The sequence below is a fragment of the Bos indicus x Bos taurus genome, chromosome 6 (genome assembly GCF_003369695.1).
Source record: "Bos indicus x Bos taurus breed Angus x Brahman F1 hybrid chromosome 6, Bos_hybrid_MaternalHap_v2.0, whole genome shotgun sequence".
Taxonomy (NCBI): Eukaryota; Metazoa; Chordata; class Mammalia; order Artiodactyla; family Bovidae; genus Bos; species Bos indicus x Bos taurus.
Window position 1 is genome coordinate 89,936,923 of NC_040081.1, and position 14,924 is coordinate 89,951,846.

Below are 14,924 nucleotides of genomic sequence, written 5' to 3' on the forward strand. Positions count from 1 at the left end.
GAAACTGAGTCAGTCAGGCTGACAGGTCCAAGGCCTCACAGCTAATGGGTGGCAAGGCAGAGACTAGCACCCTGATTTATCCCACTGGCTTGATACTGTTTCAGACCATTGATAAATGAAAGCTCTCACGGGGTGGGCATCACTCCGCCCCTGGCCAGGATGTTACTGCCTTTCTGTTGTTAAATCACTGGGATGACTTTAGGAAACTTCTCCAGGTCTCATCTCAGTCTCCAGATCCGCAAAGTGGTGGAGATGGAGATAAATCTCAGGTGCCTGCAATCCCTTTTAGGAGAAATCCCAGCAGAAGACGCCCTTAGCAAGCCTAGCAGGAGAGTCATACAGTCTGCTCCACGTTGGCGCCAACCACAGAAGCCTATAGATTCCCGAAAGGAGTGTGATCCACCCCCAGGCCTCCAGGAAATGAGCCTCGCAGCGCTAACCGCTACTCCCTCAGCCTGACTCAGGGGGCAGGCCGGTACCCATCACTCTCCCCAGGTTATCCGTAATCCTGACTCACGGCGGCCCTGATGGCAGCTTCCCGGCTTATTCACACGGCCAGGTAAGGGGAACGCCTCCTCCAGACAGCTTCAGCGGTTTCTGCAGCAGGAAACCAGCCTCGCTGGACGTCTGTCGCGCCTTTGGTTACCTAAGGCCTGGCAGCAAAACAGGGACTTCATCTCATCAGGACTGCGGAGGTGAGTGAAGCTAGGTGCTGCTGATCATCCACAAGCAGTCGTGCTGGGGTCCTTGAGCATGTGATAGGCGGCTCTGCAGAGTGCCCCTCAAAGCCGCAGATGGACATCCAGCAGTTCTCAACTTGTAGGGTCTGAACAACAACATGCAAATAAAGACCAGCAGTAAAGATATGTTAGAGGGACTTCCTGGTTGGTCCAGCTGCTAAAACTCCCCACTCCCAATGCAGGCCACCTGGGTTAGATTCCTGGTCAGGGAACTAGATCCCACAGGCCCCAACTAAGATCCAGCGTAGGGCTTCCCTGGTAGCTCTCTGAAAAAGAATCTGCCTGCTAATGAAGGAAACACGGGTTTGATCCCTGGTCCTGGAAGATCCCACATACGATGGAGCAACTAAGCCCATGTGCCACAACCACCGTGCTCTAGAGGTTGGGAGTTGAAATTCTGGAGCCTGGGCACCCTAGAGCCTGTGGTTGCCAACAAGAAGAAGCCACTGCAATGAGAAACCGGCACAGCATAACTGGAGAGTAGACCCCTACAACTAGAGAAAAGCCCACAGGCAGCAAGGAAGACCTAGCACAGCCAAAAATAAATCATTTTTTTTTAAAGACCCTGCTCAGCCAAATAAATAAATAATAAAAGTTTGTTTAAAAGATATGTTAGGATTTTCTGTCAAATAAAAATTCGATGAGGGACTTCCCAGGCAGTCCAGTGGTTAAGACTCCATGCTTCCAAGGCAGGAGGCATGGGTTCCATCCTTGGTCAGGGAACTAAGATCCTGCATGCTGCTCAGTGCAGCCAAAAAAAAAAGAATTGTATGAAACTTTAAACATTTTTGTTCCTTTTGAAGTTTTATTTCTTTACTTCATAAACTTCAGGACAACAAATGCAAACAGAAAAAAAAATTCTATTACCATTTTGCTTTTGTTACTTACTTTCATCAACATTTCAAATGAAAGGTCATCAGAAATCCAATACAAAAAGAAAGAGGAACAGAATAAATAATACAAATGTCCATCATACAAAATATTTGGCTAAATAGTTTGCAGTAAATCCATAAAACATAACACTGGCAGTAGTTACAGAGAGTACGTGGATCTAATTTTATTGGCATGGCAATGTGATTCTAATACAGAATACAAAGTATTAATAGTCTACGTAATACACACCCATTGGCGCAAAGCTATGGGTGTCTCTGCTTTGCAGCCCCCAGTGCTTTTTTTATCTTAACACTCAAACCTTTTCCTGTCATTCCTTAATTAATATTTAATGTCCCTGCCAGACTAGACACTCCATGAGAGCAGGAACTCCATCTTTAGCCCAAGCACCTATACCAGCCCGAGACGTGGCACAGGACATGTGGTCAACAGAACCGAACCGTGGAATCTCAGGAACTAAGCTTGTCCCTGCTTCCTTTCCAAATTGCTGATGCATTGTTGACTTAACCATCTATTTCTAGAATTTTTGCCTAGGATTATCATCAAGTCTGTGGAATTTACCATTCTTCTAGTTGGTGAGTGTTTGCATTCTTATTCACTTTGGTTCTCAGTTTGCACAGTCTCTCTCATTAGATTGCCAGCCTTTTGAAGCCAGGGACTGTGCTCTGTTTTGTTCTTTCTGCAATGGCCAGGAAAATGTTCTGCTCAACCATTTGGTCTTTGAGCTATCGAATGAGTTGGCAAGTATAAGCTCCTAAGAGAACAAAGAATTGAAGTCACTGTAATTTAGCTGCAATCACAACTCCCTTTCTTTTTTTTTTTTTCACTTTTGTATTTTTATTCTTGTTACACCTTTTATTTAATATTCGTTTGCAGAGCCAGTGTGGGCAGGAAGAGGGGAGACAGGCTTTGGATTCACACCAACTTAAAAATCTCAGCTCTGCCACCCCTCAGTGGTGCAACTTTGGATACATTGCTTGAGTACTTCTCTGGGCCCTGGTTTCCTTGTAGGTAAAATGAAGATGATAACATTTGCCTCGCGGGCCTCGCGGATTATGGACATTCAGTTATACAATGCAAGCTACAGGCTTAGCACAGTGCCTGACACATAATAGATGCTCAATAAACGTTATCAATATCTATATTGACACAGTAGAAGACGGTCTCTTAGCCAGTTCAGCAGCTTAAAGGAGGCTTCCAGTCCTTATACAGAGCAGTCTGGTGGGTGCCCGCAGCATGTTGAACATTTGAAACCGGAAGCTTCTCTGTAGCGCCTTCATGTACGTCTGCTCCAACTACCTGAGTTGTTTTTGTCTCCAAACCTGTTCTGTGTTGTCCTCAAACCTCTTTATCCCAGCTGAACTTGTCCTTGTAATTGAGTGATTTTTTAACTAATTAATTAATTTGGGATGGGCTGGGGAGGTGGGTTCAGGACGGGGGACACAGGTACACCCATGGCTGATTCATGTCAATGTATGGCAAAAACCACCACAATAGTCTTAAGCAACTAGCCTCCAATTAAAAACAACTCCCTTTCTTGTGCCGGGCACTGTGGTTGGAGCTCTGTGTCAATTACCTTTCATTCATCACAACAATCCTCAGAGGGAAATACTACAAGCCCCATTTTACCCCTGAGGCTTCAAGTCACCCACCTAGTAAGAAAAAGAATCAGGGCTGGAGCCAGTTTTTCCTGACTCTGAAGTCCATACCTTTTTTAACCTTTATTTTATTCAAGTATAGTTTATTTACAATGTGTTAATTTCTACTGTACAGCAAAGTGACTCAATTATACGCCTATATACATCATTTTTCATATTCTTTTCCATAATGGTTTATCACGGGATAGTGAACATAGTTCCCTGTGCTACACAGTAGGACCTTGTTGTTTATCCATTCTCTAGATAAGTTTGTATCTGCTAATCCCAAACTCCCAACCCACCTCTCCCCCTATGCCCCACATCCCCTTGGCAACCACAGATGTGTTCTCTGCATTTGTGAGTCTGTTGTTTCATAGATAAGCTCATTTGTGCCATATTTTAGATTCCACGTGGATTTCGTATGATATTTGTCTTTCTGACTTACTTAGTATGATCATCTCTAGGTCCAGGGGCCATGCTTTTAATCACTTGCGACCATGCCCTCCCATTCCTCCAGTAGCTGACAAGAAACAAACTGGGCATCTTTGGGGCAGTTTGATGAATCAGAGGGAGTCCTGAAAGGACAACTCACTAAGTTAACCTCCCAAAATTTTCATGTCTGCTTAGATAACGACCATGACGGCTACTAGAGAAGACAGTTTTTCAACTGTTGCTCTTGGCTCCTGAACCAAAGCAGAAAAGACATAATCCCTGATCTGAAACCTGTGAACAGCCTCGTCAAACCGCTTCAGTCCCTGAGCCTTTGGATAACCCCCTCCCCATCCCGTTTGGCTTTGTGAGGTAAGCTATACAGAAGGAAACAGTGTGGAATATTTCCTGGACAGATCCTTTCTCTTGCCGAGGAGACCTATGAACACAAGTAAAGAGAAGGCACTAAGAGAAAAAGATTTAAAGGAATTAGAAGTATAGCGGAGGTGTGATTGTCCACAATCCAGCTCCAATCAAGGATGGATAGATGATGTTTGGCCGTCATTATAACAGGCTCTGGTTGATAAATACTGTCTGGTATTTCCTTGCTGACTTCTTACACTCACACCACAGGCCCTGATGGCTGTGGTCAATTATGCAAATACAACTCCCTGAATCAAGCTGTGGGTGACTCACCCACCCCCTTTAAAGCCACGTTGGGTTCGAGGCAGTGACTGCTCAGGGTAGAAGCCATGGCTCACAGACCCTGCTTCTCCTACTGGCTATTGGTCTGCTGGTTGGTGGTAACTGTGGCAGAAGGTAAGGGTTTTGCTTTTATTCTCCTGCGGGTCCACTAATTAATAAGCTGTGTAAAAAGAATGAATTTGGCTCCATGATTATACATATCCATGAATTGGAAACATTTACGTCAGCTTCCATCAGCATATGTTTTTAAAGAGAAAGACACTGAATTTTATCATCGGAAGATGTTGGTCCTAGTCTCAGTCCTAGCTATATGACTTCAGATGCACTTAACTGCTCTGAAATGCATTTCCTCTTGTGTAAAGTGACGGCATGAATGACACCCATTATTATGGGGGTTGTTAGGACCACATGAGCTATCCTTCAAGAAAAGCTCTTCAAGCTTCAAGCACTATATGAATACTAGTTATTATTGCCATGGAGCTAACAATATCCGCCCTGAATTACAGCAATGTCCACCTCTTTGATTTCCTAATCATGTCTAGTCAGTTGTGTCCTGGTGCTGTGGAGGTGAGCCTAGACTTCTTGCTTTGAGATTCTATGAGATTCAATTTCTCCACTGCTCCTTTCTCTTTCCTTTTCCCCCACTACAATATTTCCAGGTGGCCTGAGCTAGAGAATTGGTTTGCAAACCCTGGGGACAAGCAAGAAAAGGAGGAGAGCCCCAGGAGTCATACCAGGCCCTCCACCCCTTTCATGTGGCCCTGGAACTTTGCAGGGGTGCAGCCAGACCCTAGTGGACCCTAGTCATCCCCCAACCAGTTCACTGCGCCCATGCACCACAGCTCATAACAGAGTGGAGGGGAGCCAGGCCATTGGAGCTGGTGGTTCCAGAAAGTGAACCACTCTTCAGGAAACCCTATAAACATGTAGCTAAATAAGTTATAATGAAATTAGAGGTTTATTCACTTTTTTTAAGCACCACTAAAATGTGGTTTCTGTTTTGGGCTCCCTCTTCCCCACTGTCCCTCAGACTGGCCTCAAAGTCCTTCAAATGCAGCTTCACTCTCTCCAGGCAGCCCTGGTTCCAGGTCATCACTTGCTTACACCTGTCCTGGCTCTGCCAGACAGGATCACGTGTGGGTCCCTGAACTCACCCCGTCCTCTCTCATCTCCATGGCAGCAGCAGTGGCTAGCGCTTCCCCTGCTTTCACCCGTTTATTACAATTCTGCTTCATAGGATGTCATTTAGTGTCACTATGGTACTATGTGTGTCACAGAAGTCACTATGTCACCTTCACAACAGTTTTCTTAAGATATGTAGTTTTAAAATTGCAATCTCCTTCTATCTGACATTTTTGAATTCTTACAGCAATTCACACATCGCCCACGGTACTTGCTGCGTTATGCTCTGTATTGTAAATCCATGTATTTGTAGCATCTCCCCATAGGCCCTGTTTCTTCATCTCTGCCTTTGCCGCAGCTCCTAACACAGTAACCTGCACACTGTTGAGTTGACTAGACTCACAGCACAGGATTGAAAGAGGCCTGTGTGAACTTGTGTGAAGTGGGCTCCAAAGTCTTTATCTGTAAAATCAGGGACTTGACCAAAATAGCTAGTCATTCTGTGAGTCTATGCAGTGGATTAAGTTGCAGTTATTGTGAGCAAGTTAATCACAGGACTTATATTTCTTTTTGGTTCGCCTCTGAAGGCACCTGAGAATGTATAAAAGAAGAACTGCATACTTTTATATCAAGCATAAAGCTTACTTCTCTTAAAAATCAGGGTAGCGCACTACAAAACAGCTATTGTCTGCCCAAACAACCACAGACTACAGGTAATTATATTTTCTAAAAAGAGGTCATCTCATCCTTACTTTTTTTTAAAAGTACTAGTTGGTGTACTATGAATTTCATGTCTAGACTATAATAAACCCACTTAAAATTGATGTCCAAACTCCAGCAATAGTTTGGCTTATTTTATTATCCTCTAATTTTGAATGTAAATTATTTTTGAAAATTTTATGGGTTTGGCAGGACTTCCTTGGCAGTCCAGTGGTAAGACTACACATTTCCACTGCAGGGCACATAGGTTTGATTTCTGGTCTGGGAGATAAGATCCCACATGCCATGTAACCAAAAAAAAAAATTTTTTTTTAATTTTTTTCTGAGACTAGAATGAAATATTCACTTAGACTTGCAAAAATCTGCAGAAATGTACTCAACACCCATTAATACAATCCTCACCTGCCTGCCTGGCCACTCATTCAACTCATCTGTTATGTACTGGGCATAAGTACTCATACTAAGCGAAGGACTGTTTATAGCAATGACCAATAGGGGCTTCCCGGATAGGACAGTTGGTAAAGAATTCACCTGCAATGCAGGAGACCCCGGTTTGATTCCTGGGTTGGGAAGATCTGCTGGAGAATAGAAAGGCTACCCACTCCAGTATTCTTGGGCTCCCCTTGTGACTCAGCTGATAAAGAATCCTCCTGCAATGTCGGAGACCTGGGTTCGATCCCTGGGTTGGGAAGATCCCCAGGAGAAGGGAAAGAATACTCACTACAGTATTTTGTCCTGGAGATTTTCATGAACTGAATAGTCCATGGGGTCGCAAAGAGTCAGACACAACTGAGAGACTTTTTCACTTTCACTTTCAATGACCAATAGAGTCAACAGTCCTCCTCATCTTCATGGAGGTTCAATAACCTACTAGCTCAGTTCAGTTGCTCAACCCCATGGACTGCAGCACAACAGGCCTGCCTGTCCATCCCCAACTCCCAGGGTTCACTCAAACCCATGTCCATTGAGTCAGTGATGCCATTCAACCATCTCATCCTCTGTCGCCCCCTTCTCCTCCCGCCTTCAATCTTTCCCAGCATCAGGGTCTTTTGCAATGAGTTGGCTTTTCGCATCAGGTGGCCAAAGTATTGGAGCTTCAGTTTCAGCATCAGTCCTTCCAATGAATATTCAGGGTTGATCTCCTTTAGGATTGACTGGTTGGATCTCCTTGCTGTCTAAGAGACTCTCAAGAGTCTTCTCCAGCACCACAGTTCAAAAGCATCAATTCTTCAGTGCTCAGTTTTCCTTACAGTCCAACTCTCATATCCATATCTGAGCACTTTACATATCTTATTTTAGACACTACAACAAGCCAATAAGGAGCATTGTCTTCTCCATTTTAACAAATAAGGAAAGGCAGACTTGGAGGACACTATCAATTAAGTTATGGAAGCTGTCAATAGTCACACAATTATTAAATGGTGGAGCTCATATAAGTCATAGAGCTCAGGGATTCTATGCTGTTTTTAAAAATTATGAAAGTATGATAACATTTACAAGTGACTTGGAAAATGCAGAACAAAGTTATATATAGTTCCACTGTATATTACAATTATTTTTTAAGTAGATAAATTAAGATTTTTAGTTGGAGTTAAAATAGAAAACTCTCAAAAATTAATAGAATGAATAGGCATAAAAGTAGAAGGAGGTAGTGGACCTGAAAAGCATTTTGAACAAATTCAATGTAATTATGGTTTATACAATTTTCACGCAACAGCAGAATACAAATCCTATTCAAGTTCCCAAAGACTGTAAACCAGGAGAGACTGGAATATATCCAGGGGTGTGAAACAAGATCCAAAAATTTCATGGTCTAAAGGTACTGAAATCATACACAGTCTGTTCTCTTAAGGGATCCTGTGCTTTTAAACACTATGCTATTCTCTCAAAATGTTTCCAATCTGCATTTAAATATTTGACTGACTTTAATCTAATTAAGATTACAGAAGAGCTCTCATTTTTGATATTCAGTATCTTTGGTGTCATGTCAGTATGCTACATAGTGAGAAATATTTGCTTATTAATAATCACATTATCCCTGAGAGGTAGGAAAGTGATAACTTTTGCAATTATGGAAGCTGAGATCTCTCTCCGTCTGATCAAGTGCACTGTAGGCACAGTGCTAGTGATCAGGAGACCAGGTACGCATGATGATCTCGCAGGTACATCAGTGGAGGAGGAATATAACCACTGAATACTAATCACATAACCGATAAATATGGTGAAAGTGGACTCACGGGTGCTGTGGAAGCATATTGCTAAAGGCCTTAAGCCAGCCTCAGGGCAGGGAAGACCTCCTTGAGGAAATGAGACGTGAAATCTGCATAGAGATAAACCAGGCAAAGAGAGCGGGAAATGATGTTCTTGGCATCTGGAACCAACTTTTTAAAAGCCCAGGACCATTGATGATTGCTGTCAAAGTATTTGTCAACATTTGTCAGAAGAGAGCATTGACTAATACTGGACAAACCAGGGATTTCTCTGGTGGTCCAGTGGTTAAGACTCTGAGTTTCCAAAGTAGAGTGCACGAGTTCAATACTAGTGACAACACTAATACTTATTTGTGGGATGGCGGAAACAGAGTCAGATTCCTATGGATTAAATAGGGTGAGGGAAAGGGAGTCAGAATGTGTAGACTTCTCTTTGAAGTGAGAGAAGTAGAAACAAAGAAGTTCATGGCAGATCACCGAAGTTTTCTCTCTGCAATATGAAGCAAAGTAATCTGCTTAGAAAGGCCAGGAGAATTGCGAAGATAATTCTTCAAATGAATGAAGAAGAATGAGAATGTTGAAGGGGCTTTGAAGAGACTATGGGAGGTTTAGAAGACAGAGAGAATGGATCAGAACAAGGACAGAGAGAATTCAGGAGCAGTATTAACTCTTCGGAGACCATGAATGGCATCAACCCACTCACTCAGATGTGTGGCCTGAACCTCATAAAAAGCCTGTGACAGTTCCCCAAATAAGTCCCTAAAGTTCCCACATGTTACAACACTTGAGCTAGCCAACCAGGAACCTGCAGTAGTCACCACGTGTGTAGTCTGCTGGGGGAATGTGGTTCTACGTGAGCTAGTTACTGGGAGGAGCATATATCTTGACCTTGAGTACCGAGAAATTCCTGGAATAAGACAGCATTGACTAATATTGAACAAACCAGGGACTTCTCTGGTGGTCCAGTGGTTAGGACTCTGAGTTTCCAAAGTAGAATGCACAAGTTCGATCCTTGGTTGAGGAATTAAGATCTCACATGCTGCGTGGCATGGTCAAAAAAAAACAAAATAAAAAAGTTTTTTTTAATTTTAAAAAACACTAGACATCCCAGAGTCAGAGAAACACTAACAACTCTAACACCCCAATGTCAGGAGGATTTGGTAAGTAGCCTCAGTTTTAAGAAGTAAAATGAGCACAAAGGGTGGATATTTTTAAAAGCTAGAATCCAATTCACTGAGTGGCAGAGCCCAAGACCTAGCTAAACCTTATCTGATAGCAAAATGTCCCAGTGGAGCTCAAGAGTAAGGCTAGCTTCCTCTCTAGCAACTGGATTCTCAGCAGAAAGTTTTTATGTTAAAAAGGTTCATAATTAATCTGATTGTATAGGAGGAAAGAATGAGTGATATGGCATTAAGTCATCTTCTGTAGTTTGAAATGCCTTAATCTAGTTTCAACCATAACATTTTAATACTCAGTAGCCTGAGTGGATATGGGAGAAAGAGTCAGTATTTAATTCACCCATTCAAGCTGGATTAACAAAATAATAGAGGTGATTATTATAAAGATATTTCCAAGAAACTTAAGTACAGCCAGCCCTCAAAAAGACCAGCCCTGGAAAGTCAAGAGCCGAGGTTACTCTCACAATCGCCCTGTTACCACATAGGTACTTGTCTCTTTTTCTCTTTGAGAGGCCTTCCCCATTTTACAGCTATGGAAAGACTGGCTCAGCTGGCCAACTCCTGACTCTCCAGCCTCTCCCCTACACCTTCTCCTTACATCCTCCACTGTGTCACTTTGTTGAAATTCTTGGATGAAATCTGATTTGTCACTGGCCAGTCAATGAAAGAGTTGAATGTCTAACAATAGTCCTGTGAGGAATTCATTTTTTCCATCATTCACACTCAGCTGCCCTTTCCAGACTTGTATTGGCAAGTTTCTAAAGGAGAGAAGGGATAATTTTCTAAAGGAAATCTTGCTATTTCATAGCCAATTTGATTAAATGATATAGCTAGAGGAAAGACCTTGACACTGGATATTGATCCAAATTTCTTCTTGGAAACTTGTCACCTGGTCCTCACTGCTCATTCCTCTGCTGCCTGTAGATTCTCCCTCTGTCCTCTTCAAGGAGCAATTTCACTGCTGGGGAAGTGAAGCAAGTTCTTTTGGATTAATAGCCTTCGGGGGGACAGTTACTTTTCTTAACATTGCATTTTTTTCCACCAAATTTTATTTATTTATAATTTATGCACAATAAAAGGCAACATCTTAAAAGTGCAGATGAATCACTTTTTACATATATGCATATGTGCATATAATCATATGTGTGTACACATATATTTTTGTGTATATTTATATGTATGTGTATAAATATAAATGTGTATACATATCTCCATATTTATGTAACAACCACCCAGATCAAGATCGAAACAATTCACTGGTTCCTTTCTCCACTACATAACACCTACACATAACCCTAAGCTGTTTTTCACTTTTTTTTAAACCATTCAGTTCAGTTCATTTGCTCAGTTGTGTCCGACTCTTTGCGACCCCATGGACTGCAGCATGCCAGGCCTCCCTGTCCATCACCAACTCCCAGAGCCTACCCAAACTCATGTCCATCACATTGGTGATGCCATCCAACCCTCTCATCCTCTGTCATCCCTTTCTCCTCCTACCTTCAATCTTTCACAGCATCAGGGTCTTTTCCAATGAGTCAGCTCTTTGCATCAGGTGGCCAAAGTATTGGAGTTTCAGCTTCAGCATCAGTCCTTCCAATGAATATTCAGGGTGACTTCCTTTAGGATGGACTGGTTGGATCTCCTTGCAGTCCAAGGGACTGTCAAGAGTCTTCTCCAACACCACAGTTCAAAAGCATCAGTTCTTCGGTACTCAGCTTTCTTTATAGTCCAACTCTCACACTCATACATGACTACTGGAAAAACCATAGCTTTAACTAGATGGACCTTTGTTGGCAAAGTAATGTCTCTGCTTTTGAATATGCTGTCTAGGTTGGTCATAACTTTCCTTCCAAAGAGTAAGCGTCTTTTAATTTCATGGCTGCAGTCACCATCTGCAGTGATTTGGGAGCCCTCAAAAATAGTCTCTCACTGTTTCCATTGTTTCCCCATCTGTTTGCCATGAAGTGATGGGACTAGATGCCATGATCTTAGTTTTCTGAATGTTGAATTTTAAGCCAACATTTTCACTCTCCTCTTTCACTTTCACCAAGAGGCTCTTTAGTTCTTCTTCACTTTCTGTCATAAGGGTGGTGTCATCTGCATATCTGAGGTTATTGCTATTTCTCCTGGAAATCTTGGTTCCAGCTTGTGCTTCATCTATCCTGGCATTTCACATGATGTACTCTGCATAGAAGTTAAATAACCTGGGTGACAGTATACAGCCTTGACATACTCCTTTCCCAATTTGGAACCAGTCTGCTGACCTGCATACAGATTTCTCAGGAGGCAGGTCAGGCGGTCTGGTATTCCCATCTCTTTAAGAACTTTCCACAGTTTGTTGTGATCCACACAGTCAAAGGCTTTGGCATAGTCTATAAAGCAGATGTAGATGTTTTTCTGGAACTCTCTTGCTTATTTGATGATCCAGCGAATGTTGGCAATTTGATCTCTGGTTCCTCTGCCTATTCTAAATCCAGCTTGAACATCTGTCATAGATTAACATAATTTTCCTTGTTCTTGAATTTCATATAAATGGAATAATACACTACATACTCTTTTGTGTCTAACTTCTTTGGCTCAACATAGCATCATAGGATACATCCATGTTGTTGTATTCATAATTCTTGGTCTTTATTACTGAGTAGTATTTTATTATATGAATACATAGTTTATTTATCCTCACCTATTGATGCTTTCTGTGTGTATGTACTTAGTTCCTTCAGTCATGTACAACTCTTTGTGATCCTTTGTACCATAGCCCGCCAGGGTCCTCTGTCCATGGGATTCTCCAGGTGGAATACTGGAGTGGGTTGCCATACCCTCCTCCAAGGGATAGTCCCAATCCAAGTCTCCCACAATGCAGGCATATTCTTTACCATCCAAGCCACCAGGGAGCCCACTGATGGTTTCCAGATTTAGATTAATATGAATGAGAGTGCTATGCAGATTTCCTTTGTGGTTAAGACTCTGCACTTCCACTGCAGGGGGCCCAGGTTTGATCCTTGGTCAGAGAACTAAGATCCCACATACCCCACAGTGTGGCCAAAAAAAAAAGCTGCTTAAAAAAAAAAATTCTTGAACTAATCTGTAGACATACGCACTCATTTCTCGTGGATAAATTCTCCAGCATGGAATTTCTGGGTCACAAAGAATGTCCATGTCTCATTTTACTGACCTAGACAGTTCTCTCAAACATGTTTTAGGGAGACTCTAGAATTCTCCCTTCCATTCTTTCTCCTCTGCTACACCTGATGACTCTCCCCTCTGCTCCTGTCATCAGGCCTATTTCCTGACATGCACTTTTCTCCCCACAGGACAAGAAGTGGTCACGCCTCCTGGAGACTCACAAAATAATGCAAACCCTACAGACTGCGAGATCTTAACACTCACCCCTCCCCCTGCCACAAGGAACCCAGTGACTAGGATCCAGCCCATCACCAGGACACCCAGGTGTCCCTTCCATTTTTTCCCGCCACGATGGCTCCGAGTCTACATTAGGTTTCCATACAGGCCTTATCCTCCTCCAACGTGGAACCACCATTTTCAATTCCATCCATATTTTTGTCCATACAGTCGCCTTCCTCCTTATTACAATTACTTCCCCAGGAGAAGACTCTGGAGAGGAAGTTCCTCTGAGGAAAGCAGAGAAAAGAGAGAAGCCCCAAATGTGCTGAAGTAAAAGAAGCCAAGGCCTCAGAAAAGACTAGAAAAAGATTTGTGCTTTCAGTTTTCAACTAAAACAATTGGGTTGGAAAATTATGCATCTTAAACTCCACTGACTGGAAGTTGTTCTCCTTGTCAGCAGTGATCGTATTGGTTTATAGGTTATTCATGATAACAGAATAGAAGCAATAATGACATTATTCTTATCCTTTACTTTTTATGATCACAGCATGTTTATGCAAGAAAAGTTCTAATATGAGTGGTTCCCATAATTCCTATCATCCTGCAATACCGGAAGAATCATCTCCGTCTTCTAAATCACAGTGAAGAGCATTTAAATAAATCGAGACTGCTATAAACCAAATGGAGACATTAATGACACCCTTTTATGCTTACTGGAAAACTCACAAAGCAAGGCATATTTACAAAGTGATCTTTAAAAGAAATTGTAAAAGACAGAAAGTTTCGTTTTATTCTGTTTGGCAGTGGTTATTCATTCACTTTTAATTGATATGATATTATATTAGTTCCAGGTTATTTAACACAATGATTCAATATTTGTATATATTACAAAATGATTACCACAATAGTTCAGTTAACATCTGTTACCATACATAATTACAAAACTTCTTTCTTATGAAGAGAACTTTCAAGATCCACTCAGTTTTCCAACAACAACAAAAAATTATAAATATTAAAACAAAAAGCTATGGGGAGTTTAACAATAGGTACTATTTTAAAGATACTATAAACTAAATTACCTAACCAAAAAAGTTCTTTTTAAACTGCAATATCTAAATATACTTTAATGTTAACTATTTAAGCCACCAATGAAAACTAGTTTGATATGTATCTCACTGTTTCTCCTATTATCTTCGTATGCATGCTAAGTCACTTCAGTCGTATCCAACTGTTTGTGACCCTATGGACTGTAGCTCGTCAGGTCCCTCTGTCTGTGGGATTCTCCAGGCAAAAATACTGGAGTGAGTTCCCATTCTCTTCTCTTCATATAGATACTAGTTTAAATTATATACTTCCCCTAAAACTTTCAACAAGATTCTAGGCTCAAAATTCAAGTACGGAGATGTTCTAGTAAGTCTAGAACTCCACAGACACAAATTCAGTCAACTATAGTTCCAAATAGGAAAAGGAGTACGTCAAGGCTGTATATTGTCACCCTGCTTATTTAACTTATATGCAGAGTACCTCATGAGAAATGCTGAGCTGGAAGAAGCACAAGCTGGAATCAAGATTGCGGGAGAAATATCAATAATTTCAGATATGCAGATGATACCACCCTTATGGCAGAAAGTGAAGAGGAACTAAAAAGCCTCTTGATGAAGGTGAAAGAGGAGAGTGGAAAAGTTGGCTTAAAACTCAACATTCAGAAAACAAAGATCATGGCATCTGGTCCCATCACTTCATGGGAAATAGATGGGGAAACAGTGGAAACAGCGTCAGACTTTATTTTGGGGGCTCCAAAATCACTGCAGATGGTGACTGCAGCCATGAAATTAAAAGATGCTTACTCCTTGGAATGAAAGTTATGACCAATCTAGATAGCATATTGAAAAGCAGAGACATTACTTTGCCAATAAAGGTCCATCTATTCAAGGCTATGGTTTTTCC

The 14,924-nt window shown here is 41.8% G+C and overlaps 1 protein-coding gene across 1 annotated transcript; it reads left to right on the plus strand.

Moving 5' to 3' along the window:
- Window positions 1-4,449: 4,449 nt before the first annotated feature.
- ODAPH (odontogenesis associated phosphoprotein) lies at window positions 4,450-14,597 on the plus strand. The gene is made up of 3 exons (XM_027545404.1): window positions 4,450-4,516; window positions 12,947-13,083; window positions 13,228-14,597. Exons 1-3 carry the CDS (start codon window positions 4,450-4,452, stop codon window positions 13,309-13,311), a joined length of 288 nt encoding a protein of 95 aa, XP_027401205.1. The 3' UTR covers window positions 13,312-14,597.
- Window positions 14,598-14,924: the final 327 nt, after the last annotated feature.

Excerpts from the sequence above, each read along its gene's own strand:
- ODAPH (XM_027545404.1), top strand. The coding sequence starts at position 4,450 with ATGGCTCACAGACCCTGCTTCTCCTACTGGCTATTGGTCTGCTGGTTG. Across the intron at positions 4,517-12,946 it reads GGTGGTAACTGTGGCAGAAG|GACAAGAAGTGGTCACGCCT; the intron begins GTAAGGGTTTTG and ends TTCTCCCCACAG. Across the intron at positions 13,084-13,227 it reads CCATCACCAGGACACCCAGG|TACTTCCCCAGGAGAAGACT; the intron begins TGTCCCTTCCAT and ends CCTTATTACAAT.